The 24,719-nt window shown below is 44.1% G+C and overlaps 1 protein-coding gene across 3 annotated transcripts in view; it reads right to left on the reverse strand.

The window, feature by feature from the left end:
• NELL1 (neural EGFL like 1) overlaps nt 1-24,179 on the reverse strand; it is a 723,728-nt gene extending 699,549 nt beyond the window's left edge. For all 3 annotated transcript variants that reach the window (XM_054585996.1, XM_054585995.1, XM_054585994.1), the window contains exons 1-2: nt 24,125-24,179; nt 15,919-16,047 (exon numbers count right to left, since the gene is read on the reverse strand). In XM_054585996.1, the coding sequence (XP_054441971.1) occupies nt 15,919-16,047; nt 24,125-24,179 (184 nt within the window). The remainder of the gene's footprint in view (nt 1-15,918; nt 16,048-24,124) is intronic.
• Nucleotides 24,180-24,719: the final 540 nt, after the last annotated feature.

A 24,719-nucleotide genomic window follows, 5' to 3' on the forward strand; every position in this document is an offset into this window, starting at 1 on the left:
CCTGACAGAGGCTGCACTCTGTCTAGAGAGAGAAAAATGTGAAGGAGGAGGTAGCCAGTCTACAACGGGCAAGTGGCATGTGCAAGAAATAAACTCTTGATATTGTAAATCACTGGGATTTGATAGCTGTGCTTTGCCACAACACCTAGCCTTCCTGTCGATACATAAATTGTTACAAGACTTGAGGTGCTACCGTAAGAATACAATGACAACAAATAAACTAAAAACATTTGGCATTGGCTTATGGCAGCAGGCAGGGGGAAGCTGTATTGTTACAAGCTGGGAAGGTGTTTACTCACATTACTCTGCAATGAAATATTTGGTAAACCTGTCATCTGAAATAAACTAGAAGAGAAAAATGTACCTGATGGGCTTAAAAGACAGAAAGTCATATGTGCCTTGACATGTTACGCATTCAACTGTATTCCCCCCAAATTCATACATCAAAGTACTAACTCCCAGTACCTCAAAAGGTGACCATATCTGAAGTTTAAGATCATTACAGAGCTAAGAAGTTAATATGAGGTCCTTAGGATGACCCTTAATCCAATATGACTGTGTCCTTATAAAAGGGGAAAACTTAGACATAGAAATGAATATAGAGAGAAAATAATGTAAAAAGACATAGGAAACAGCAATCTACAAATCAAGGCAAAGGGCATGAAGAGCCCTTCTTTCACAGCCCTCAGAAGGAAATAACCCTGCCGACACCTTGATTCTGGACTTCTAGCCTCCAGAACTGTGTGGGACAATGCATTTCTGTTGTATTAGTCCCTTAGTCTGTGTTACTTTGTTATAGCAACTCTAGCAAACTAAGACAAGGAAGAAAAAATTAGCTACCTTATAGATGAAAATAAAAGGGCATAGAGTCCAGAAATTCCAGAACTTGTAGAGTTGAAAGAGACAACTTTTTCCCATCTCCAAATAATAAAAAAGATAAAATTGAGAAATACTTTAAGCAGGTCAATCAAAACTCAGCCTTGAGGCACGGATCCAATCAAGGGCTTGGGACACTCTGCCCCTGTTAAAAGGTCTGAGCGAATTAAGGTCACACCAGCGCACCCTCTCAGTCAGGAAAAAACAGCCCAGGCTCTGGCTCGTCCATGAAAACCTGACAGGTTCCAGGTAATCAAAATTAATTGTGAGGGTGGCTCTTGGACCATTAATCTGACTGGAATTAAATCAATGAGAAAGGGCTAAGTAGTATCCATGTTTTATAGGCAGAGCCATACTGTCTTAGATAAAAGACTGTTCAGGAAACGAAGCAATCCCTGGGCCCCCCACCTTCCATGGGGAAGCAGTGAATTGACAGAGCTTTTCAGCAGCCAAAGAGGATTAACAGAAGAGAAGGGACTCCAGAGAAAGTAAAACTAAAAGCCTGGAAAACAACAGACTGGAAATCTACGTCCACGGAGCCAAAGAGCATGCTCACTCCCTACCAGCTCCTGTAACAGCTCGCCCATTAAATCCCCAAATTGCTGTAATTTTGTATCTACCATTCTTCCCCTTTCCAAAAATATTTCAGTCATTCTAGTCCTGTTAGAATATTGTATATTGGGTATATGAGAAGCAGATACTTTGCCTTTTTAGTTCATGGGGATCTGAAGCAAGAGAGGACAAAGGAACAGCTGATGAAAAGACCCAGCACACGATCTTGGCCTTTCAGTCTATGGCCATGACTGCATATGACATTTACATGGTCTCCTGAGACACAGAGGCAGGGGTGTGAGTGTGTTTTGTGAGCTTAAGGGAGATTGAACCAAATATTTGTGATGAGAAGGGAAGACTATAATAAACTGTATTAACATTCACAAATATTTGCTGCCTTTCCCTGGGGGAGGCCACTGCCTTGCTTGGTCATGGAAGTTGCTTTGCACCAAAGTGATACGCACAAGGTTTCAGGGCCGGATTGTGCTTCGCATGCTCCCTTTTCCCTCTGCCATAACCACCAGCCGCGTCCTGCATAAAGGATGCTCTGTCAGCCTGTTCCAGAAGCCCCAGATACCCCACAGTGGACGTGTAGACAGCAACCAGCTCTCGCTGTGATTAGCCACAGTGAAATCCAGCCATGCTGAGCAGTGCAGCCAGAAACTCCCTCCTCCTCGACGGGTCCAAGCCCTAAATGCCATAAACCTCATCAACATTTGGCTCCTTATTCTTCTCATCCCACGGGGGCGGAGTTTTAGAGTCTCAAGTTCTAGACCCTGGATAAATGACCAAGACTATAGATTAAAAAAAAAAAAAAAAAAAGACTGGGCAGAGAAACCCAGTTTGAGCACTCATAATACATTTTGCCAGGAAATCAAGTTCAGAGCTTATCGTGATATGTGCCCAGGTTTGACACTATTACTTGATGAGTAAGACTATGAAATTGATTTCATGGACCACATGTTTCAGGAAGTCATTCCTCCTAGGGGTGGGGGGACTGGGTCACAGCAGGGTACAAAGTGGAGAACTTGGGAAGAGGCAGGAAACCTGCCCCCCAAAGTGGAACTTTACACAGGACCTCTCCAGCTGTTTATCCCAAAGGGTACTTACTCTCCCCTAGACAAGACCCCTAACCCTGACGGCCAACTAGAGTCACTGGTACAGTGTCCACCAGCCTATCAAAGTCTTACATGGGCCTCATGTTAGGTGAAATTAATCCTAACCTCTTAAGGGTGGTTCCTCAGCATCACAGTCTTTTAAAGTTTCTGAAGCGAGACTAACATGAATCCAGGGCTGGGTCCACGACACCAGGCAGGCAGTCTCTGGGCAGAAGGGACCCTGACTGCCATCTTCACAGCTGCATCTCTAACCCCTAGTGCTGTGCCTGAGACAAAAGGATTCTCCGTGAAAAAAAAAGTTAAAAAAAAAAATCCATTAAGTCAAAAAAAGAACACTGGGTAAATATATCCTGAGCCTGAACAGGTCATTCTAGCCCCTTGTTTGTTTCCTCCTGTATGTTATAAATACAACTTCATCTTTTAAAAGTATAGTATGTTTTCTCTAGAACTGCACTGTCCAGTAGAGTGGCCATTATTCACATGCAGCTACTTAAATTTGAAATATTTAAAATTAAATAAAATTTAAAATTCAGTTACTGTCCCTGGCCACTGTGGCTCAGTTGATTGAGCATCATCCCATAAACCAAAAGGTCACAGGTTCGATTCCTGGTCAGGGCACAAGCCTGGGTTGTGGGTTCGGTCTGGGTCAGGGCGTGTACAAGAGGCAACCAATTGATATTTCTCTCTCACATTGATCTTTCTTTCCCTCTTCCTCTCCCTCTCTCTAAACCAATGAGCATGTCCTCAGGAAGGAATCTGAAACAATTCAGTCTCTCAATTACACTAGCCATAATTCAAGTGCTCAACAGTCACATGTGGCTGGTGGCTACAGCCCTGGACAGTGTCGATACAGAGCATTTCCATCATCACAGAAAATTCAATTGGACAATGCTATTCTGAAATAACCAATTTCATTTTAAAGAGCTGCAAGTGACCTTGGTGATTTTATCCAACCCTCTCCCTTTATAGATAGTACTGAAATATAATGGTAATGAACATAAGGACATAAACCTGGCTACAAAAAAACAACTGCATAAGATAAAAAAGGGAGAAGTCAGGGCTTAGCAGTAATAAATGAAAACAACATACAGACAAACTCTGTGGGATCTTGGCCCACAATAAGTTTATTATGAATTAATTTTGTGATGGGGCTGCAGTGATAGAAACGTATAAACTTGAACAGAGAGGGGTTGCTCTGCTGTGTCCAGATCAGATCAAATTGGAAGTGCCATGGTCAGATAGCAAACACCATTAGGGATATGGACAAATGACTAGGTATTTGCACAAGAGAAACTAACATCAGAAATATGAACCAACCCAAGTTTCCATCAATAGGCAAATGGATGAATACAGTGTGGTGTTATACAGCAGTTTCAACTAATGAACCAGATCTGTATGTCTTCAGAAGAATAATGGTAAGTAAAATGCTAAGTTTCACAAAGATCCATACTGTGTGAGGCCATTTATATATTTTTTTAAACCATGCAAAGCAATAGCTAACATACAGTAGATGTTTACTATATTTCCAGTAACACTGGGAATACATTGTACGAATCAAATCACTTAATCCATAGAACAATGCTACGAGACAGATAATTTATTACTTTCTTTTCACACATGGAAAAAATGAGAGTTTAAAGACCTTATCCAAGGTTACACAGATAGTAAGAGTAAGAGCTGGGATTTGAATGCAGGCAGCCTGGCCCCAAAAGTTGCACATTTAGCCACTATACATATGCCCTCTCTCATATATATCTTCGATATACTACATATAAATAGGTACATATAGTAACGTAAGTGCACATACATACATATTTACCCACCATGTCAACAATGGCCTTGAGGGAGGCTGAAAGAGGAAAAGAACTGGGAGGGAAACATAGGGACTTTAACTTATTCTGTGTTTTTTTTTAAGGTTCTAAGCAAATTGGACAAAACGTTAACATCTGTTGATTCTGGGGAACAGCTACAGCATTGCTGCTTCTAGAATCTTCTATGCTTGTCTGTTTTGGCCTTTTGTTTTGCAAAGTAATTCCTTGTCAAGCTAAAAAAAATTCTACAACTTTAAAGACCCACGGCCCAGAGAAGTTAAGTATTATACCCTGAGTCAACAGTGAAAGAGCCAAGCTGGAATCTGAGTCCCCAGCCCGAGGCTCTGTGCCTGCTCTGCCAGGCGAAGGTTCGCAAGCCATGCATGTTAACAGGCCGCAAGTGTGAGGCCTGAGCCAGCCTAGCTTATCAGTACTCCCTGGCTCCACTTCCTGCATTGGTTGCATCCATGGAAAGTTGTATTTAATAAAATACTTGCATATCAAATCATGTTATTCTGCTTATTTACATTATAATCTTGGGGATGTGTTCCCACAGAAAAGAATTTACTCCCAATGTGTTAAAATAAATCCCAATTAAGAATCACAGCGTTCAGCAAAGAGCATTGCAGTCAATGCAGATGTAGTTCTCCCATAATGCTCTCTCAAGAAAACCAGGGTCAATTGGCCACAGGGGCTATATTTCAAATGGATACATATTAAAGTGGAGCCCCCTGCGTTAATTCTGATCTTCTGGCATGCTCCCTTTAGGCAGCCAAACAGATGACCAGGTATTCATCCACAGGTAGTCAGCAGGCCCCTCCAAGTGCAGGAATCATAAAATTCTATTAAATGGAATTCAGCAGCTGACAAGACACCATCTGTCCTGGTTGATTTAAAATACCTGCCAAGAGATATTTTGCCAGATGTCCTTTGGTTTCTCTTAAGAGACGCTACATCTTTATCACATTGCATATGTTTATGCATTCCTACTCTCCTGAATTAGGGGAAAACATCCAGGAGGTGGTGTGGGGCAAAGGAAGATTCTACAGGTGTAGGCTTCTGAGTTCAAATCTTTTGTCCGTCACTGCAATGTGAGCTACCAAAATTCCCTGGGTCTTGAGTTTCCTCATCTGTATAATGGATATAAAAATAGTACACATATAGACATGTTAGTAACAGAGTTAAAAGGCAAATAAATTTTAGGAGTTGAGATAACCCTTCTTTAAAAAAAAATCCAGTTTAGACAACAGGTACCCATTTTCATTAAGCATGGCCAATACCTGCAAGTATATACTGCTTGAGAAAAAAAGGAGACAAATATTTTCCTGAACTTATATACATAAATTGTTCAGTTATCAGAACCAACTTTACACTTATTTATTTACTTATTGTCTGTTTCCCCTTAAGAGCCAGACTTGTCTGAGTTGCTCACTGCTGTATTCCTTGTGTTTGAAAGAGAGCCAAGCACATAGTAGCTACCTGCTAAATATTTATTTAATGAAAAAAAGTATGCTTTCTGAATGCTCTTAATAATAATACTGATTAACATTTATAGTTCTTCTTTTACTTACAATAAATTTATGTAATCTAAATTAACCCTTAAAAGAACTTGTATCATAGATATTACATTATTATCCAATGTCTGAAAAGGAAAAAAATTCCAAGAGGTAAAGTGATTTGCCCAACATCAATGCATTTGTATGGAATTGGCTCATATACCTAATAGTTTCTAAAAGAATTCTTTTCTTTTTACATTCTCTGCTGTTTCTCTCCATCTTTGCTTTCCTTACTACACGATTTGATGGGAGGAGGTAAGTGACTGAGAAAATAGACTTAGTGTAGATGTCATAAGAGCTCAAATTTGGAAAATAAATACAGAGTTTATTTGCTCTATGATATACACTTCAGTCACATAACCATTTAATGATTTTCAAAAATATGCCAGCGCAGGTGTTACTTTGCCCCACAGAGGGACTTGCAAGCCCACTCCACTCAAGCAGCTTGCTCTACTTCTATTTTGGCAAGAGCAAAAATACCTATATTTGGGAGCTGCTTGTATGTGAATTGAATCAGCCTACTAATTGATTAAGTGCAGTTATACGAAATCACTCCATTCATAGTGAGGTTGACTCATAAATGCTCCCAGAAGCAATTAGCGACGAAGTGCATCCAATCAACAGAAAAAACAATTCAGACTTGGGCAATAGTGGGTGGCAGGAAATCTGGAAGACCAGCATTAAACCAACCCTTTGGGGAGCTCCATCTTACTCAAATCTTCTAAGCATTAAGAGCTATAGCTCAGGCTTCAAGCACCGTTTTGTGAAAACGATTACACATGGGCAGTGTTCCCATGTAATGGAAACCACATATTTAACTTCTATTCATCTTTCAAGGCCTAGTTCAGGTGCTTTCTTCCCCAGGGAGCCTTCCCCAGGTTATCTAGTGAGAAGAAACTTCTCTCTTCAACATACCTGGGACTTTATCTACACCCCGCTGCAAGCCAATACTATGCTCCTATACATTAGAGTGTCGGGGGGCATGCCATGGCAGCCCGCCTAGATTGTCACCTCACCGAGGTCCAGATCTTTGCCTTCTTAGCTGTGTCTTCCACAACATCTCACATAAAAGCCTAGAATGCAAACAGGGCCTCAAAGTCTCAATCTTCTGGAAGTATCCCACATTAGCCTTTGTTCTATCTGGTCACAAAACAACTTACTTGAAAGATACTTTTTTTTTTCTTTAAAAAACTCCTAAAAAAGAACTCCTGAAAGGCAGCACTTTCCTGGAAGACAAAAAAAAAAAAAAGCAACACAAAGAATTTTCACTCATGCATATTCTAATTCACTTTTCTAAATGAAACACAAATGGATAAACACATCCTCCCAACTGCTTAACACCAAGGCGCTATCAGTCAGGAAAAAGCACAGTTCCAAACCCTCAGGACTTCTGAGTCCCATTCAAGGCAAACCAGAGGGATTCCAAAATGAATTTTAAACTCTAATGCTGGTATGTAGAATGTCTTTTAGCTTACAGAAGATGGATGCCAGTCTTAAACACAGCTGTTCATTCTCCCTGCCCTCCGCCACCAATCCGTAATAAAACATAATTTGTTTCAGGCAAGAAGAGAATAAAAATCTTATTTAACTTTGTGCCCTATACAAGGACAGTAACAACAAAGACAACCTTATAAGCTGGCTAGCCCCAAAATAAATCCTATCAGACTTTCAAGTTGGGACTATAGGAATGTTTCCAGTCAAATGTGCTTTCTACTTAAGTTTAGCAATAGTATTAATAGGCTTCCATTTAAATAAAGGCTTTTCACTCCCTTAATATATATTAGCTCAGAGCTGGAGTTACAATGGTGAAATATGAAAAGAAATAAAAAGCAATGAAGAGAAGAATAATAAATTCATTTTTTGCACTTTACACTTTCACAGTGCTTTCTCATTGTCGCCATTGAATTCTTGCAGTCAGTCTGTGTATTCTTCCCATTTCCAGATGAGAAAACTGATGCTTGGAAACATTAAGAGACATATCCACTAGCAACCCTAAGTACTCCCTCAAGGTATTTTAATTTACCTCTCGATAAAAAGGAACAATAATAGTACTTACGTTTATGATTGTAGTGAGGATGAAATAAATTAATACATCTAAAGGACTGAGCCTTTATCTTCTGCCCACTCTCCAGTCCTCTGCTTTTCCCACTAGTACAGTCTATCTCTAGAGGTTACAATCTGACATTACTGCCCTGACTGGTGTGGCCCAGTTGGTTGGGGGTCATCCCACAAATCAAAAGGTTATGGGTTTGATTCCCAGTCAGGGCACACACCTGGGCTGTGGGTTCAGTTCCCAGTCAGGATGCTGGCAAGAGGCAACAGGTAGATGTTTTTCTCTCACATCGATATTTCTCTCCCTATCTTTCTTCTTCCTCTCCCCTCTCTCTCAAATCAATGAAAGAAAAAATGTTTAAAATATCTGACATTACTAACACATAAGACAGGTGGTACACATAGGAGAAGAGGGTCAAAGTTAAACTGTATTACTTAAAAATGACTCACATTTAATGAGTTAGGGTTCGGGTTAGTACTGTTGTAGCACTTTATATGCATTAATGTATTTCACCTCCACTATAACCATATATAGTAGGCACTATCATTACCCCTTTTTATCAATGAGTAAATGGAGGTAAAGAGCTTAGGTAACTTGCTAGTTGTTATCATATATTAACATTGAAAGATAGCCTTCCCGTGTTAACTGAGCGGTAGCAAAACAGTAAAATCTGTAAGCCTCTCTAGACCTGCACTGTCCAATGTGGTAACCTCTAGCCATGTATGTCAATGGAGCACTTGAAATATGACTAGTGTGACTGAGGAAATAAATTTTAATTTGAATTAATTTGAATTTAAATTTAAAATGAATATTCAATGAAACAGCAGTTTCCAAGACAATGGATATCAGTCAATGAAGGGCAGTGATCTTACAAGAGAGATGAGCATTACAATTACCCCAGCCTACAGCTCTGATAGAGTTCCCAGGCGGTGGCCTAGGGAGAAGGAACTCAGGCACAGCCCAGCAGTCCCCCTAAGTTGAATAAGGAAGCTGAGAATCTGGGGAAATCAAGGCACCAAGATTTCACAGGACAGTATTCATGAGAGGAGACAACAGCACCGAGGAAAAAATGTGGATCTTCCTCACAATCAGTACGCAGTGGACAATGATCAGGGTATGCATATGAGAAAACTACCCAAGAACAAAACACCCTCGCCCAAAGGGTAACAGTGCCCAGCATATACGTGGACTGAGAATAGTACCTATTCCCACCAGTTAAAGTAGAAATTCTCATGATTCATGGGGATTTGGTAGAGTATGGAAGAATGAAAAATAATTGGCTCTACTCTAGCTATTAGCACAAGCATTGCTCTAGGTCATCTAAGAAATCTTAAGTGTAGGACTCAAAAAGATCAAATTGTTTCCCAGTAACTTAACTGCGTCCTAGAATAAAACTCAATAACATTTATAAAAATACAAAAACATTCAGCACCAAACAAGGTGAAATTCACAATGTCTGGCATTCAACCAAAAATTATCAGTCATGCAAAAAAAAAAAAAAACAAGCAGTTATAAGGGGAAAATTAATCAGTCAGAATTGACCCAGCACTGATACAAATATTAGAATTAGCTGCAAGGGACATTAAAACAGTTACTGTAACTGTTCATCTATTCAAAGAGTTAGATGGAAACAGAAAAATTTTCAAGGGTCAAAATTGAACTTACAGATATAGAACTACAGTATATGAGATTTTTAAAAAAATAACTGAGTGATACCAACAACAGAAAATACAGGAAAGTTCAGTGATCTTGAAGATATAGCAATAAAAACGATCCAAAATAATATAAAAAGAGAAATAATAATTTTTTAAATTAACCAAGTATCATTGAGCTGCGGAACAAATTTAAGCTGCCTAAGATATATGTAATTGGAGTTTCTAAAGAAGAAGGATGGGGACAGAAAGAAATATTTGATGATATAATGGCCAATTTGTTTTCTAAATTTGATGAAGCTCAATAGATCCCACATACAAGAAATATGAAGAAAACCACACCAAGGTACATTATAATAAAATTGCTCAAAGTCAATGAGAAAGAAAAAGTCTTGAAAGCAGGGGGGGAAAGTTGCATTATCTACAGTGGAGCAAAGATTGGATGACAACAAATTTTTCTTCAGAAATAATGCACGTGAGAAGACAACGGATCAACCTCTTAAACGTACTGGGGGGAAAATGCCAACCCAATACTCTGTACCCAGCATATATCTTTCAAAAAATAAAAACAGGCCTGGCTGGTGTGGCTCAGTGGATTGAGCACCGGACTGCAAAGCAAAGGATCACTGGCTGGATTCCCAGTCAGGGCACATGCCTGGGTTGCGGGCCAGGTCCCCATTAGGGGGCACATGAAAGTCAACCACACATTGATATTTCTCACCCTTTCTTTCTCCCTTCCTTCCCCTCTCTCTAAAAATAAATACATACATACATACATACAGATTTTTTTTTTAGATATACAAAATCTGAAAGAATTCATCACCAGCAGACTTGTACTCTAAGAAACGTTAAAGGAAGTCCTTCAGACAGGATGAAAATGATAACAGATGAAAATGTGAATCCACCTAAAGGACTGAAGAACACAGAATATGGTAACTGCATTCGTAAATACGTGACTGATTTTCTTATTAGCTATAGCTATTCAAATGATAATTGACTTATTAGATAAAAATAACAACAGTGTATATAATGGAGTTCATAACATAAGTAAAAATAAAATGTATGGCACTAATAGAATAACAGTCAGAAGGAGAGAAGTAAACTAGTGAAATGATCTTATATGTAAAGTTGTAGACTATCACTTGAAGATAGGTAGTGATAAGCCCTAAAGCAACCACTAAAATAATGAAACGCAAAATAATAGCTAATAAGCCAACAAAGGAGACAGAGTGGAATCACAACAATAAATTTCAATTATCCAAAAGAAGTCAAAAAGCAGGAAATAGAAGAAAGAATAGATGGCACAGGTAGAAAACAAATAGCAAAAATATATATTTAAATATAATCATGTCAATAGTCACATTAATGTAAATGGTCTAAATAGCTTGATGAAAATATAGAGATTATTTCATTGTTTTAAAAAGAGAGAGAAAAATAAAGGTAAGTCCTAGCTATTGCCCACAAGAAAAGCACTTTATATACTACAACATGTATAAATCTCAAAACAACTATAATTGGTAAAAGAACCCAGGCCAAAAAAAAGTACCTCTCATATGATTTTGTTTATGTATTCTAGAAAATACAAACTACTCTATAGCGACAGAAAGCAGTTCAGTGGTTGCCTGGGGATAATGGCTGAAAGGTGCAGGAGGGAGAGATTATAAAAAGAAAAAAGGGGAAGATTTTAGAGTGATAAATTTGTTCATAATCTTGATTGTGGTGATAGTACAGGTATACTCATATATCAAAATTATCAAATTGCATACTTCAAATATGCACAGTATATTATGTCAGTTATACCTCAATAAAGCTATTTTTAAAATATGATAATTAAGCATTATGAAATAACTGGGCAAACCTAGTTTTTCAAGTTAAAATTCTATGAAATCTAAATACAGTTCAATTATTTCAGCTGAAAATTTTGCTTCCAAATTAACATATATTGTAAGTATAAAACATAAACTACATATTAAAGACTTTGAAAAATTGTAAAATAGCTATTAATAATATTTTGTGGCCATATGTTGAAATGATAATATTTCTTTTATACTGAGTTAAATAAAATGTACAATTAAATTTAATTTCACCTGTTTCTTTTTACTTATTCAATGTGGCTACTACAAAAATTAAAGTTACAGGTACCGCTCACACTAAATTTTTATCAGATAGTGCTGCACTGCAAATTAGGACTTATTTGGAATACACTGGAAACATCATAGTGTTCATACTTCTGCCCAACAGTGAGTAACCATCCTGTGGTAGACACAGTTATACCCCCACCCAATAAAAAATGTCCACATCGTAATCCTGAGAAGCTATAAATATGCTACCTTACTGAGGGGGACAGGGGAAGGCTTTGTTAATGTAATTAAATTGTCAGTCTCAAGATGAGATTACCCTGTATTATCTGGGTGGACCCAATATAATTACGAACTTCCTTATACGGGAAGCAAAGGAGGCAGAAGAGTCAGTACCAAGGATCACAATCTGACCGCTGGAGCAGAAAGCAGAGGGCAGCAGCCGGGAGCCACGGAGTGTGGAGCCTCCGGAAGCTACAAAAGGCAATAAATAAGCTGATTATCCCATGGAGACTCCAGAAAGGACAGAGCTCAGCCCCTAATTTGATTTTAGCCCCCCAAAGCCCATTTGAGACTTCTGACCTCCAGAACTGTAAGATAATAAATATGCTTTGTATTAAGATGCTAATTTGTGGTTATTTGTTAAAGCAACAATAGAATACTAATACAGATTCTGGTACCTGGTAGTGGGGTGCGGCTGTAACAACTAAGAATGTGGAAGTGGCCTTGTGAAGTAATATGAAGAGGGATCCAAAAAACCTCAGAATTTATTTATAAAAAATTGTGTATTTATTTGTACGTGTTTAAACTTGTCACCTTCAAAGTCCTCTCCATTTGATACAATACACCTATCAAGATGTTTTTTCCACTGCTCAAAACAGTTTTCGAACTCATCAATTTTGATGCCTTTTAGTGCTTCTGCCATTTTTTGTTTCACCTCTTCCGCATCAGCAAAATGTTTGCCTTTGAGGACTTTTTCTATCCAGGGAAGCAAAAAAGGCTCCGGGGCAAGACTGGATGAACAGGGAGGGTGGGGCACCAGGGGTCCTGCTGTTTTTGGTCAAAAACTGAACACTGCACCTGCTGTGGGCAGGTGCACTCGTATATCACCCATCATGATATGGGCAAATGCACTGAGTCTTCAAAAACTTCACTGAAGCCAAACACAGCCTCTTACAACAATGCTGGCTGGTACTCTGATACAGATGAGTTCCTAGAACACACACCTAGCAGGGGAAGCCTGTACTATAAGAGGCCTGCCCTCCAGAAGATAATTTGGTTTTTGGGGGGGTCCCCCCTTGTAAGAGACTAAAACATTCTTAAGACCATGATAGAAAAAGCTTAGATTGCCTTGAATACATTGTTAGTACAAATACGCATGATAAGTGAAGACTCAGGATGAAGTAAAGAAAATGATTTTTTTTAAAAAGCTATCATCCCAGAGAACATTTAAATCATTGTGAAAAGGTTATTAGAAATATGAACAATTAAAAATACTGCTGGTGAGGGCTAAAAAGGAAAAGAAAAACTTATTGTTGGGATTGGAAACTGGAAGACATAGGATCCTTGTTACATCGGGACAGAAAACTTAGCCAACCTGTATCCTGTACTCATACAGGAAGCAAAACTTGTAAAAGATGAATCGGGACATTTGGCTAAGGAGACTTCCAAGCAAAGTGTTTGCTTAGAGACTTCCGAGCGACGTGTTGAATGATGACCTTGCTGCTATAATGAGTCAAGACTTGTGGCAATACTGAGATGCAACAAACATGAATCCTGGGGAGCCAGAGAGCAGGCTGTATAATAAGCAAAATAATGACTCCCCAAAAATGTCCATGTCCTTACTTCTAGGATCTGTGAGCATGTTTCCTTATATGGCAAAAAAAAAAAAAAAAGGAGAGGGGGAATTTACCAATGTGATTAAATTACCTATCTGAGCTGGAGAGATTACCTAGTTACCCAAAGGGATACCATGTAATCACAAAGGTTCTTACAAGGGAAACCCCTCCTCAGTCTGTCTCCCATAGTGAAGTTATACTTCCCACCAAAGAAGCTGAGACCCTTCCCTGTGGCGGGAGCCTGGTAGGTATCCCAGCAGCAGTTTCCAAAGCAGAGAACACAGACCTTGGAGAGCAGGGTGGAAGCCCAGGATGCCCACACTTGTGGAATACATAAATGAGAAGCCCAGGACGCCCACACTTGTGGAATACATAAATGAGTGAATGAACGGTGAGCAAAGCAAGCAAAATATCCTTTTATAGATAGAGCACGTTGTGCAGAAGGAATGTGATCTTCATTTTGTAGTTAATTGCACTATGGAAAAAAGAAATTTTAATTCTACTCAAAATGTCTATTAATCATTGCAACGTGCTATGCACAATACGTGGCCCTGGAGATGCAGGGGTAGCTAGACAGGCACGATTTCTGCCCTCATGAAGCTTACAGACAAGCCCGGCTTCCACAGCAGCTCTGCGGGCATGTCAGCAGCCGTGCCCAGCTCAAGGATCCCAGGGTTGCCCAACAAGAACTGAGCAAAGAAAAAACCAATCCAGTCCATATTCTCTTCACCATGCCCGGCTTACATTCTTCAACTCCTTAGTAAGGTTAAGTGGAAATTAACATATCCATAGTTTTACTATGTATCATCACACAATAACTGTAGATTTGCTATATACCATTAATAAGGCTTCGGTTATCTGCACAGCAAATATATAAATCTCATCCCCCAGTGTTGGTGCAGTCATTCTGAAACAATCCTTTTGTTATCTTCATAAGGCTAAGAAAAAAAAAATAAAACTAAAAAAACAAAAAGAAAACCGCCCTGCCAGGCGTTCCACAGAGGACTATCAAGGCTGCCTGACCACCGCATCTAATCAAGTTGCTGCCCTGCTTCAGCCTCCACAGAGGCCCCCCTGTGCTCTGAGAGTGAAGTACAAAACCACCCACCTGGCCTACAGGCCGGGGTAATATTTTCAACAGTTAGTAAGTCCATCGCCTCCCACCTATCAGAATGGACACTGGCCATAAAGCATCAATATGCCCAAACCCATGGATATCAGCTCAATACCAGTCCTCCCCACGGGTCCAGCGTAACCTAGCCCCTGCCTACCTGCTACTTGTCTTTCTGTTGCTTTCTGCAGTAAGACCTTCATACATACTATTTCCTCTCCCCAGAACACTCTGAGCCCCACCCCTTCCTGCAGCGGGCTCACTATTCAGTTTTCAAGTCTCAGCTGACACCGCCCTTTTTCAGGGCAGCCTTTCCCTGGCCACTACCACCTCCCCACCCCAGCTAAAGCAGATCTGACTGTACTACTCATTCAACACTGGCTTCATTGTAAGTGTAACAACTGGAATTCAGTCATTCCTTGTGTAATGACTGTTTTCCTCGCTATAGTTTAAACAGGGGCTGCACTTATCTTATTTACTCTGACTGGTAACCTAATCTATTAGCACGTTGCCTGGTTCCCAGGAGGTCCGTAATAATAGCGAGTACTGACCGAGAGTCTATGTACCAAGTGCTGTTGTAACCACTTCACTGGATTGGCTCCTTGTAACAGCCCCATGAGGTCGGTATGATTATTTTAGATGAGGACACACAAAGAGTCTGACTAAGTAATTACCCAAAGTCTCAAAGCCAATACGTGGCAGGGAAGGAAGCTGATTCCAGGCAGTTGGGCTCCAGAGCCCATGCATTTAAGAAGCACATGATCCTGCCTCTGAATGCTTGTTGAATGACTTAATGAACTGTAGTCAGACTTAGTGGGCAGAAACAACGAAGGTGCACCATTAAGAGAAGACAGCCATAAAACACCCTCTTTGCTCATGAGCCCATTAGATGAGAGAGGTAGGAAAAGGTATAGCTGTACATAAATATGCAGATAATAAGAAATATCCTGTAAAAATAACATGGCTGGCTGATGGCTTTCAAGGACTTTGTAACTTTATTCCACTTTACATCTCTTCCAAAATCCCCAGAGAAATATTTCACCACAAGCCAAATATTTCACCACCACGTCCTCTAGTGTCCCCGCTCATATTGTCAGGACACCCACCCCAGAATATCTGAACACCCTCCACATTTCTAAACATTTCTTATGACAATCACACAAGAGAAACAGCAGAGATAATCTTCCAACAAATGTCCGCCTGCTGACCGACTGCTCCCTGGGCAGACCTCTCCCCCAAGCCCTGCCCCACGCAAAGGAAGAAGTAGCTTTACCTTGAAATAGAAACGCTTTGCTGGCATTGTGCAGTCCGGGCACCTGCGTGACGCCAAGGGTAGTGTTCACCAGGTCAAGCTCAGTGACAATATCCATCTGGAGGTCAGGGTCCAGCCCAGAGCCCAGCACTGAAAAGGAACAAAGAGCTGTCTTGGCTTCAAATGCAGACGGCCAGCAGCAGTACAGCACAACAACTGGAGGAGCCACGAGCGGCAGCGAATGCAGGGAAGCCAGTGATCAGGGCTTGGAGTTGCTCTCTTGCTGGGAGGAAATGGAAGGCAACTCTGCTCCATGACCCCACTGATGTCATAGTTTCTTTGTCCCTTTTTCCACCCCTTGCCCCATCCATGACAGACTGGTAATCACTTGTCCTAAACCAGCAGGGCCTAATGTATGTCAGATTCACAATGTATCATGCCTTAGAAAGGTAATATGCAGTATTATATTACCTTCAACAAAATCCGAACCAGGGCCCCACAATCAAATACAGTATTTCTGGAGCAAAAAGTATAACGTTTTTCTCTAATTGGTTAAACAAATACCATAAGTAGAGTCACATTGGTTGAGCTCAAGTGTTGCCATCAAATGAGTTGAGCTCAGGGTAAGTTTTGCTGTCAGGCGAGTCATGAGGACACTCTGGGTTTCCAAGCTTTTTCAGGCCCGGTGCCTATGGATACAGGCCCTGAGAACTGTGGCTTCAGAGGGGAAGCTACAGCGAACTTGGACACCCCCTCTGTGCAGCGCTCCCCATTAATTGGGCACAGCCACCTGTGGCAAAGAGAAAGGCCACGGCCCCGTGGAGAAGCATGGCAGAGAGACTGGCCCAAAAAGAGGACCCCTACAATGCTGATGTTCATTTCCATCCAAGGGGACAGACCCCTAAATGAAAAGTTAGACACTGTGACTACTCTTCTTGGAGACCTTGGTGCAAAGATACATGGGCCTGAGCTGAGTCTCCTGTTGCCCTAGCTAAGAAATGGCAAATCTCTAAGACTGTCTCAACCTCCTGGAGAGGGCAGGGGGCAGGGGGGGAACACGGCAGGTTGGGGGAGTGAGTTCTGCAGAATGATACCCTCATGACTGCAAAGTGACTCCCAATTATTTACATTCATAAGGCCAGAGCTCACTCTAAGGGACTGTGTTTAAGCTATTCATAAAGGCTGTGTCTAGTCGCACTTAGCATCTCAATAGTGCAATTCTGCTGGCACAGTTGGGAATGTTTTAATCAGCAACAGCTGTCAACTTTTGTCTAATGGTAATGCAGTCGCAGAGGCAAGATTTGGAGAGCTTGAGCCCAATTTGTCCCAGAGAGACTGAGCGAATGTTCATCAGGACATCATGAGCTATTACAACCCTCATCTGTCCTCCGTCCCTCAGCCCCTACCCCACAGATTTAAGAAGGAAATCTACCCAATCCTTAGTCTTCCTGTGAGGAAACAGGGCCTGCTGCAGCATTCTGAGCTTCTGCCAACACAAGGTGGGTCAGCAAAGGCTCTTTGGAGCTGAAGCCTGTCACTGCCAATGCAGACCAAGGGTTAAATTAAAGGTACAGTGCATATAACTGCCTTCTCAGGCTTTTGTGCCAGGCTTCCCCTTACCCTCTGCACCAAAGATTAAAGTTTTCCCCTTGCAAATGCAGCAGTTATGAAACCAGTTTACCCAAAGACAACTCTTCCATCCATTCATTCATTCTGCATCCATTCATTTCTCCAATGCTTTTCCACCAGGTATTATGGAGGCTTACTATGCAACACACACATGCTAGTAGGCACCGGAGAGTTCTCCCTGAGCATGCATTCCCAGGGCAGGGGGTGAAGAGAGGGCAAAAACAAACGAGATAATCTGAGGTAGCACTAAATGCTATGCAGAAAATAAAGCAGAGTAATAAAATAGAAAGAAATTTGCATGGGGCTTTAGAAAGGATGTTCAGGGAAGGTCTTCTGAGCTGGAACCTAAATGATAAGAAGGGACTGGGTATAGGAAATTTGGGGGAAAAGCTTTCCAGGTTTAGAGAACAGCAAGTGCAAACCAGGAACAAAGTTGACGTGTTCAGGGAACAGAGAAAGGGCTAATGTGGCTGGAGCAGGGTGGGCTAGGGGAGCGGAGAGTGGTAGAAAATGAGGCCAAAGAGCAGGGCCTGCCTGTGAGCCACCGCAAGGAGAGAGAGAGAAAGGTATGGTTGTAATTACAGTGGGGTGTCACTGGAGGGCTTTAAGGTGTGTGTCTAAGGGGCAGAGGTGTGGGATGTGCTCTGATTTACATTATGGTCTCATGGAGTTTCCATCCCACCTGCCTCAAGCGGCTCGACCCTCACACAGACAGTTCACAAGGCCTGACAGCGTACCCACAGAGTGCAAAGAAGCACTGAACTGAATGGGTGTCTACCAGCCAAGTCACAGCAGCACGAGCCTCTTACGGAGGCTGGTGATGTGTTTCTCCAAGTGAGCTCAGGTACCAGCAGCTCTGTGATGTCCTTGAAAAGGCCAGAAAGGGACTAATATTTCAGTTTGATCTATAGTGTTCTACACCTCTACGGCAGGAATTAAATCAAGCGGACCTCCATGCTCATCTTTCTCTGGACAGGAATTTGGAAAGTGGTCTGGGGAACGGGCCCTTACCTGGGCACAAGACAAAGAAAGCAGCCCTGGAGACGCAGTGCCTTGAATTTAGGGCCCAATTAATTAACTGATAAGCTGGCGCACCATCACTGCTTCGGGTGCGATGACCTCAGAGAAGCAGGCATATCTGGGGAAAGCACGAGAGGACGGGATGGCACCCAGGCCAAGGAAACTTCCTCAAAGGATGGTGGATGCCTGAATTATTGACCTCAAATCTTTACCCCTCCCATACCCACACCCTTTGCTGTGTGGCTCTGCAGTTCCCTCCACAAGAGTGGGAACCACACCCAGCCAAACCTGGCTAGATCAGCCAACACCAAACCACTGACAGACATGAGTACCAAAATAAATATTGTTTTAGCCCTCACCAGCGTGGTTCAGTGGGTTGGGCATCATCCTGCAAACCAAAAGTTCTCATGTTCAATTCCCAGGCAGGGCACATGCCTGGGTTGCGGGCCAGGTGCCCAGCTAGGGGTGTGCCAGAGGCAACCAATGTTTCCCTCCTTTTCCCCCTGCCGTTCTTCTCTATAAATAAATAAATAAATAAATGTAGTTTTAGGGCACTGAGTTTTTGGTGGCTGGTTATGCATATTATTGTGGCAATAGCTAATACGCAGGGACTGAAGACCCACACTACGATGGTCATCCTTAAGACCCTCAGAGTAGGAGCCCACAGATGGACAAGCCTAGAAGGCACCCAAATAGATTCTGTGGATCTGACAGAACACCCCAGTGGTGCCTTTGGGTCCCCATACCCAAATGAGAACAGAGCACCCTCAACCCAGAGAGTGTCGTGGATACAACACTAAACGAAGAGCTAGTTTCAGCCCTGTCTCGCCCCTGTATTAACTCCGTGTCCTTGGAAAAATCCCTTCCCTTCTCCGAGCCTCAGTTTCCTCCTCCATGAAAGGGGGATGATCTCGCCTGCCTCCCAGCCCGGTGAGGTTTCAGTGGTCGCTGTGTGAACATTCCTAGCACATCTGGGGCTTGCTCCATCTGTCCTTCACAAGACCACCTGTCTAGGCCATTCCAGCTCCCTGGTCCCCGACTCCAGCGGAATCTCACAAAAGATACAGATGGCCCCCTTCCCCCAACCCCTCCACTTGCCTAACTGACCTAGAAAGGCTCTCACTCTGGCTTTGCTCTTTGAATTCTGTATATTAAATCTATATTCACTCCCCACCTACAACCTACAAGTAAGGGGCTTCCCTGCCTTTAAGATAACCATATTGCTCCAGCCATGAAAACATCCCATAAAAACAGAACAAGAGAAATCAGCTAAGCTTCCAGATACAGTTTTCTCTTCCTTTAACTTGGTCCCCTTCAGGATGAAAACACCTCATGCCAATAGCAGCACATATAAAAGACAGCACCTTGCACACTGCCTAAGGAATCAGGAAGTCTATTAATAAGACAGCATTTCCATGGCCTCTCCTGAACCCTATGAAGTAGGAGTATTGGTTCCATTAAAAATAATTTTTTATTGGAATGTTTCTGCTTCATGACCACCCATGGAGCTGCTGCCCTTTCCAAGGAAACTCTATTAAAAAGTTTTCTACTCTGGCCATAGTTGCTCTACAAATGGCTGAAGCTAAGAATGGAATTAAGCAGAATTTAAAAAGCTTCTAGGGAAGAAGTTTGTTTTGTTTTGTTTTTAAACCAAGAAGGCAGAGTGTCAGCATCGCAGAGGTACCTGGGGCCTGGCTCTGGCTCTGGGATTGGGAACCCCCACCCTAGTCCCCCAACACCTGCGGCTGCGGCTGCCCCCAGCCGACCCTGAGCCCTGCCCAGGGAGCATTGGAGCCCGCTCCGTCCATCCTCAGGGTAACAGGTCTAAGCTCCCAAGCAAATCCTCTTAGGTCTGGCCCCCCTTCGAATCTAACCTGGTTCATAGTCCACGATGGCAGCTGTTTCCCTGAGGTCCAGGCAAACAGGTGCTCCAAGACCTCATTTTTCAGCACAGTTTCACAACCACTTGACAGAACATGGCTCCTGGGCTCCCACAGAAGTTGGTAACACCCCAAAAGCAACATCCCTGAAGAATATGCTCGAGGCCTCGTCCAATCAGCCAATATTTCATATGATCACTAGAGGCTGGGGGCTCTGTTCACAGCTCCATTCAGTTCACAGTTAATTAACAACAGAGGTATTTCAAAAAGGAAATCTCTCCTTTCCAGCTGGTGGCAGCAAAAGGCATTCACGTGGCCCCTGGGGCTACCTCCACCCCCTGCCTTGGTGACTAAAACAAACTGCAAACCGAAAGGGGAGTAATCAATGAGTTTTATATCATTCACACTTCCAAGCCACTGGAGAAAACTCGTGGGCATAACGTGGTATTGCTGCAATTATTTTAGCCTTCTAAATCTGCATGATTAGCAATGGACCTGGAAATCCCAGAATCATTTTTCACCCATAAGGAAACAAATGGAAAATGCACCTCCTATCTTGACTCCACTCTACTCTCTAAAACAAGTTCTCTGAACAACGGGCAATTTAAGCAGCTTCCTGTGACACCTATCATTAGATCTTTTCCTATGTAACTGCTCCCGCACTGCAGTGCTGCTTTAATTAAAATGTGCCTGATATCATCTATTCATTTCCATTAAAAGGCATGGGTATCTGAGCAGCTCACTAAGTGTCCCATATGTTTATTTCATCTTGGACTGTTAACAGCCCAGACAACAATTGTCCCACTTGACAAATAAACTTTCCAAGCGGCTGTTTGGATCCTGATAAACTAATCACACACCCGCCTCTGTTACCTAAGAGGATGCAGAAATGATAGTCTCGGCAAAATTAAAGAGCCTGCCCCCGGAAAGCTGCTCATCACATCCCCTCAAAATACAATAAATTCTAAGTGAAAGAATTCAGATGTAATCCCCCCCTTCTCTCTGCTTCTTCTAATGATTTTTGCAGAAGACGTATGTGGCCTCTGGTGTTCAAGTAGTGCCAAGTGGCACAGGAAACCAGCCTCCCCATGCAACTACCACAGCCAGAGGGGCAGACCCTTCCACACTCCTTCCTCTGCCTTTGCGCAAGCTGCGCCCTCTGCCTGGAATGCTTCCCCAACTTTGTCCACCTGGAAAACTCCCTACAAAGCCCTCAAGACCATTCTCAATGGTCGCCTCCCGATTCAAGCCTGTCCTGACCACCAACCACCTCTCCCCAGAATTCATTCCTACTCTTCCACCTCTGCATTCCCTCAAGACAAACTTAGACTCCCTCCTCTTTCCCAGCCCTCCCCCCATCAAACTGTAGAATAAGAATAAAAATGATTTGCAAGGTAAAGGGAGGATGAAAAGTGTAAAGGGGGTCAAATACATGGCGAGGGAAGAAGACTAGACTTTGGGTGGTGAGTCCACGATGCCAAACACAAATGATGCACTAAAGAGTTGTACACCTGAAACCTACGTTATTAACCAATGTTACTGCCAGTAAGTTAAGTCTTTTAAAAAGCTTTCCAGTTTCTATCTAGGTTATCAGCTAATCTGTAAGTTCCTGGAAGTCAAGGACCAAGACGTCTCCTCTTTGCATAAGCAGTCCTGGAAGCCAGCAAGACACTCCGCTGTTTGTGGAATGAATAAATAAATGCATGAATGAATCTTCCCTGCAACAGAATTTTTTACAAGATGTAAAGGAGCTTGGTGTGGGAAAGGGGAATAGACAGTGCTCTTGAAGCTCTCCACAAGCAGTGCGCCTTGAGGCACAGTCCACGGCCACGGCGGGCACTTTCTTGCCGACTTTTCAAAGGAGTAATGAGAACAAAGGAGTTAGGCTTACTCAGTGGTGAGGTGCACTTGAGATGTGAAGTGACCAAGGAGCAAGGAGCGGCCCCTCCCCCACCTAGTTTCTTTCTCTTTCTCTCTCTCTCTCTCTCTCTCTCTCCCTCTCTCTCTCTCCCCCCACCCCCGCCCCCCTCCCTCGGGATCCTCTGTAACATGCCCACCTGCACTAGATTCTCAGCACGCAGGGCTGGGAGCCCACACTCTGCACTAGCCTCGGCTGTCCTGATTTTTCAGGGACGTGTTTCTTCCAGTGTGTTTTTGGTTTTAAAAGACATACGCAGCTGGATGGGCCTGAACTCAGGAAACAACTGTTCTCGGCTGGACTGAGCCTTGGCGTCTCTTCAGCTTTGAGAGTTGGGATGGAGGCAGGGAAAGGATGGAGATTCCTTTTGTCGGTGGAGAAGTCCGTACCGACGCTCTTCCGTTAAGCAAAAGGAAACCTGCTGCCGGCTCAGTCCTGGGAAAATGGAAAGAGCCAGCAGGAATCTCCGAGACACCAACTCCTCTGTACTCCGGCGGGCTAACTGCTAAAGAGGGGCGCGTGGGGGCAAGCGGAGGGAACTTTTGAGCCAACTAAGACCAGGCCCCCTCCCCAGTCCTCTCCAGATAAACGTGCTGCCTAGCCTGGGAAGGAGGCTCTGCCTCTAGAGAAGGGAGATAAGAGCGGTAAAAGAGGAAAAGATAAGGGACAGGGAATGGCTTACACACGGCTGCTGGGGTGCAAAATCCGCGGCGTGTACCAAGGCTGGCTGGTGTAGGAATGAAAACTTGCCCCGCACCCACCAACCCTCATCGGAGAGCCCTAATTTTGCCAATTGCCTACTCCACTCCACCCCAACCCTTCCCCCTTTCCACATCTACTAGCCTCGTGGATTCGACAGCAGATAGCAGATCTCCAAACCCCAGGAGGCATGAGGTTGGGATGGAGCGGGAGTGGAGGGGTGGGGGAGGCGAGTGGAAGCTGATGGTGAGGGGAAGGAGGCGCGCTTAGAGTCCTCGCAACTGCGTGTCTGGAGGCAGAACGAAGTGGGGACTTCAGAAAATTACGCCAATTATCTTTGCCCCACCCCCGCAACCCCCAACCTGCAATTATAACAAGGGAACACTGGTGTGGAGCTTGCGAAAATCTCCCCGATTGTCTCCACCGTTCCAACTCCCTAAAAATTGTGCACTCAGCCCTTGGGCACAAGGGAATGGGGAGAGGGGGCGAGATAAACTACTCCTGGAGTTTCCCTGGGGAGAGTCAGGAGGGGACGAGAGGAGAGCGTGGAAACCCGGGGTTCACCCGAAGCCCTCGCCCTGCACTGCACCCTCCCGGGCTCTGGCAGCGCCCGCCGGCCGGAAGCGCTCCCTCTGCGGGCGTGACTCCCACCGCTGCCCGTTCTCGGCTCGGTGGGGCGCAGGGAGAGTGATTTCCAGTGCACCTTTCAAGTTCTGGGGTGTGGAGCTCACAGCCCGCCCTGCGCCCTGCGCCCTGCGCCCTGCGGTGGGCTTCCACTCGGAAGCCAGTTACAAGCAGCAGTAGGACGCGCGCCCTCGGCCGCGCCCCTCAGGCGTCTGTGAGGCCGCGTCCCTATGGAAGGGGGCACTCCTCAGGGGCATCTTCCAGCCTGGGAGTCCCACTTCTCACCCTTTCACCTGGAGCAGGGCAGGGAGATCTGAGGGACCTATCCACGCTGCGCCGCCCTTCCCGGGACCAAGGGAGCTCGACTCCAGCTCTCCCGACGCTTGGGTGCACGCTGGGCACAGCGTAGGGGCTCCCCCTTTTCCCTGTATCCCTCCGAATGCCCCCCGGTTCTTACCTGTCCTGGCGGTACACACACAGAACCATACAACTAAAATCACATCCATCGGCATCGCTCCCGAGAGTCCCCGCCAAACGGGGCGCGCGGAAGCCAGGAGGAAAGAAATGCGCCTGGATCCCGAGGCGCTCGGGGCTCAGAGACGCCAAACTTGCTAGCGGGCGGCGGGGGAGGTGGCTCAGCAGCGCAGGGTGCTGCGCTCAGGGATCGCGCTCAGGAAGCCGGCCCGGCCGCCCCGCCCCCACCCCGCCCCCCACAGCGGGCGGGGACGGTGCTGGTCTCTGGCCCCAGCCTCCGCTGCAGGGGCGCTAGCCTGGGAGCCACTCCGTCAGGTTGCGCTCGGCGCTGAGATCGGGTTCTTCTTTGCCCGAGGAGCTGCAAGACGCAGCAGCCGCTACTACCCGGAGCACCGGAGCTGGAGTCCCGGGACCCGGGGCTAAAAGGAGGGAGCTGGAGGTGCTCGGCGCCCTCGCTGCTTCACACGTTCCAGCCCCAGAGAGCTGGCCTTGCCACTGTCGCTGCCTCTGTCCTGGTGCTGCGGCGGGGGCTGCCTAAGTTGCCACAGTTCATCCTGGCCGAGGAGCAGAACCGCGGA

This window comes from Pteronotus mesoamericanus, unplaced genomic scaffold, assembly GCF_021234165.1.
Source record: "Pteronotus mesoamericanus isolate MK-2021 breed Mesoamerican mustached bat unplaced genomic scaffold, CSHL_Meso_final contig_90, whole genome shotgun sequence".
NCBI classification, from domain to species: Eukaryota; Metazoa; Chordata; class Mammalia; order Chiroptera; family Mormoopidae; genus Pteronotus; species Pteronotus mesoamericanus.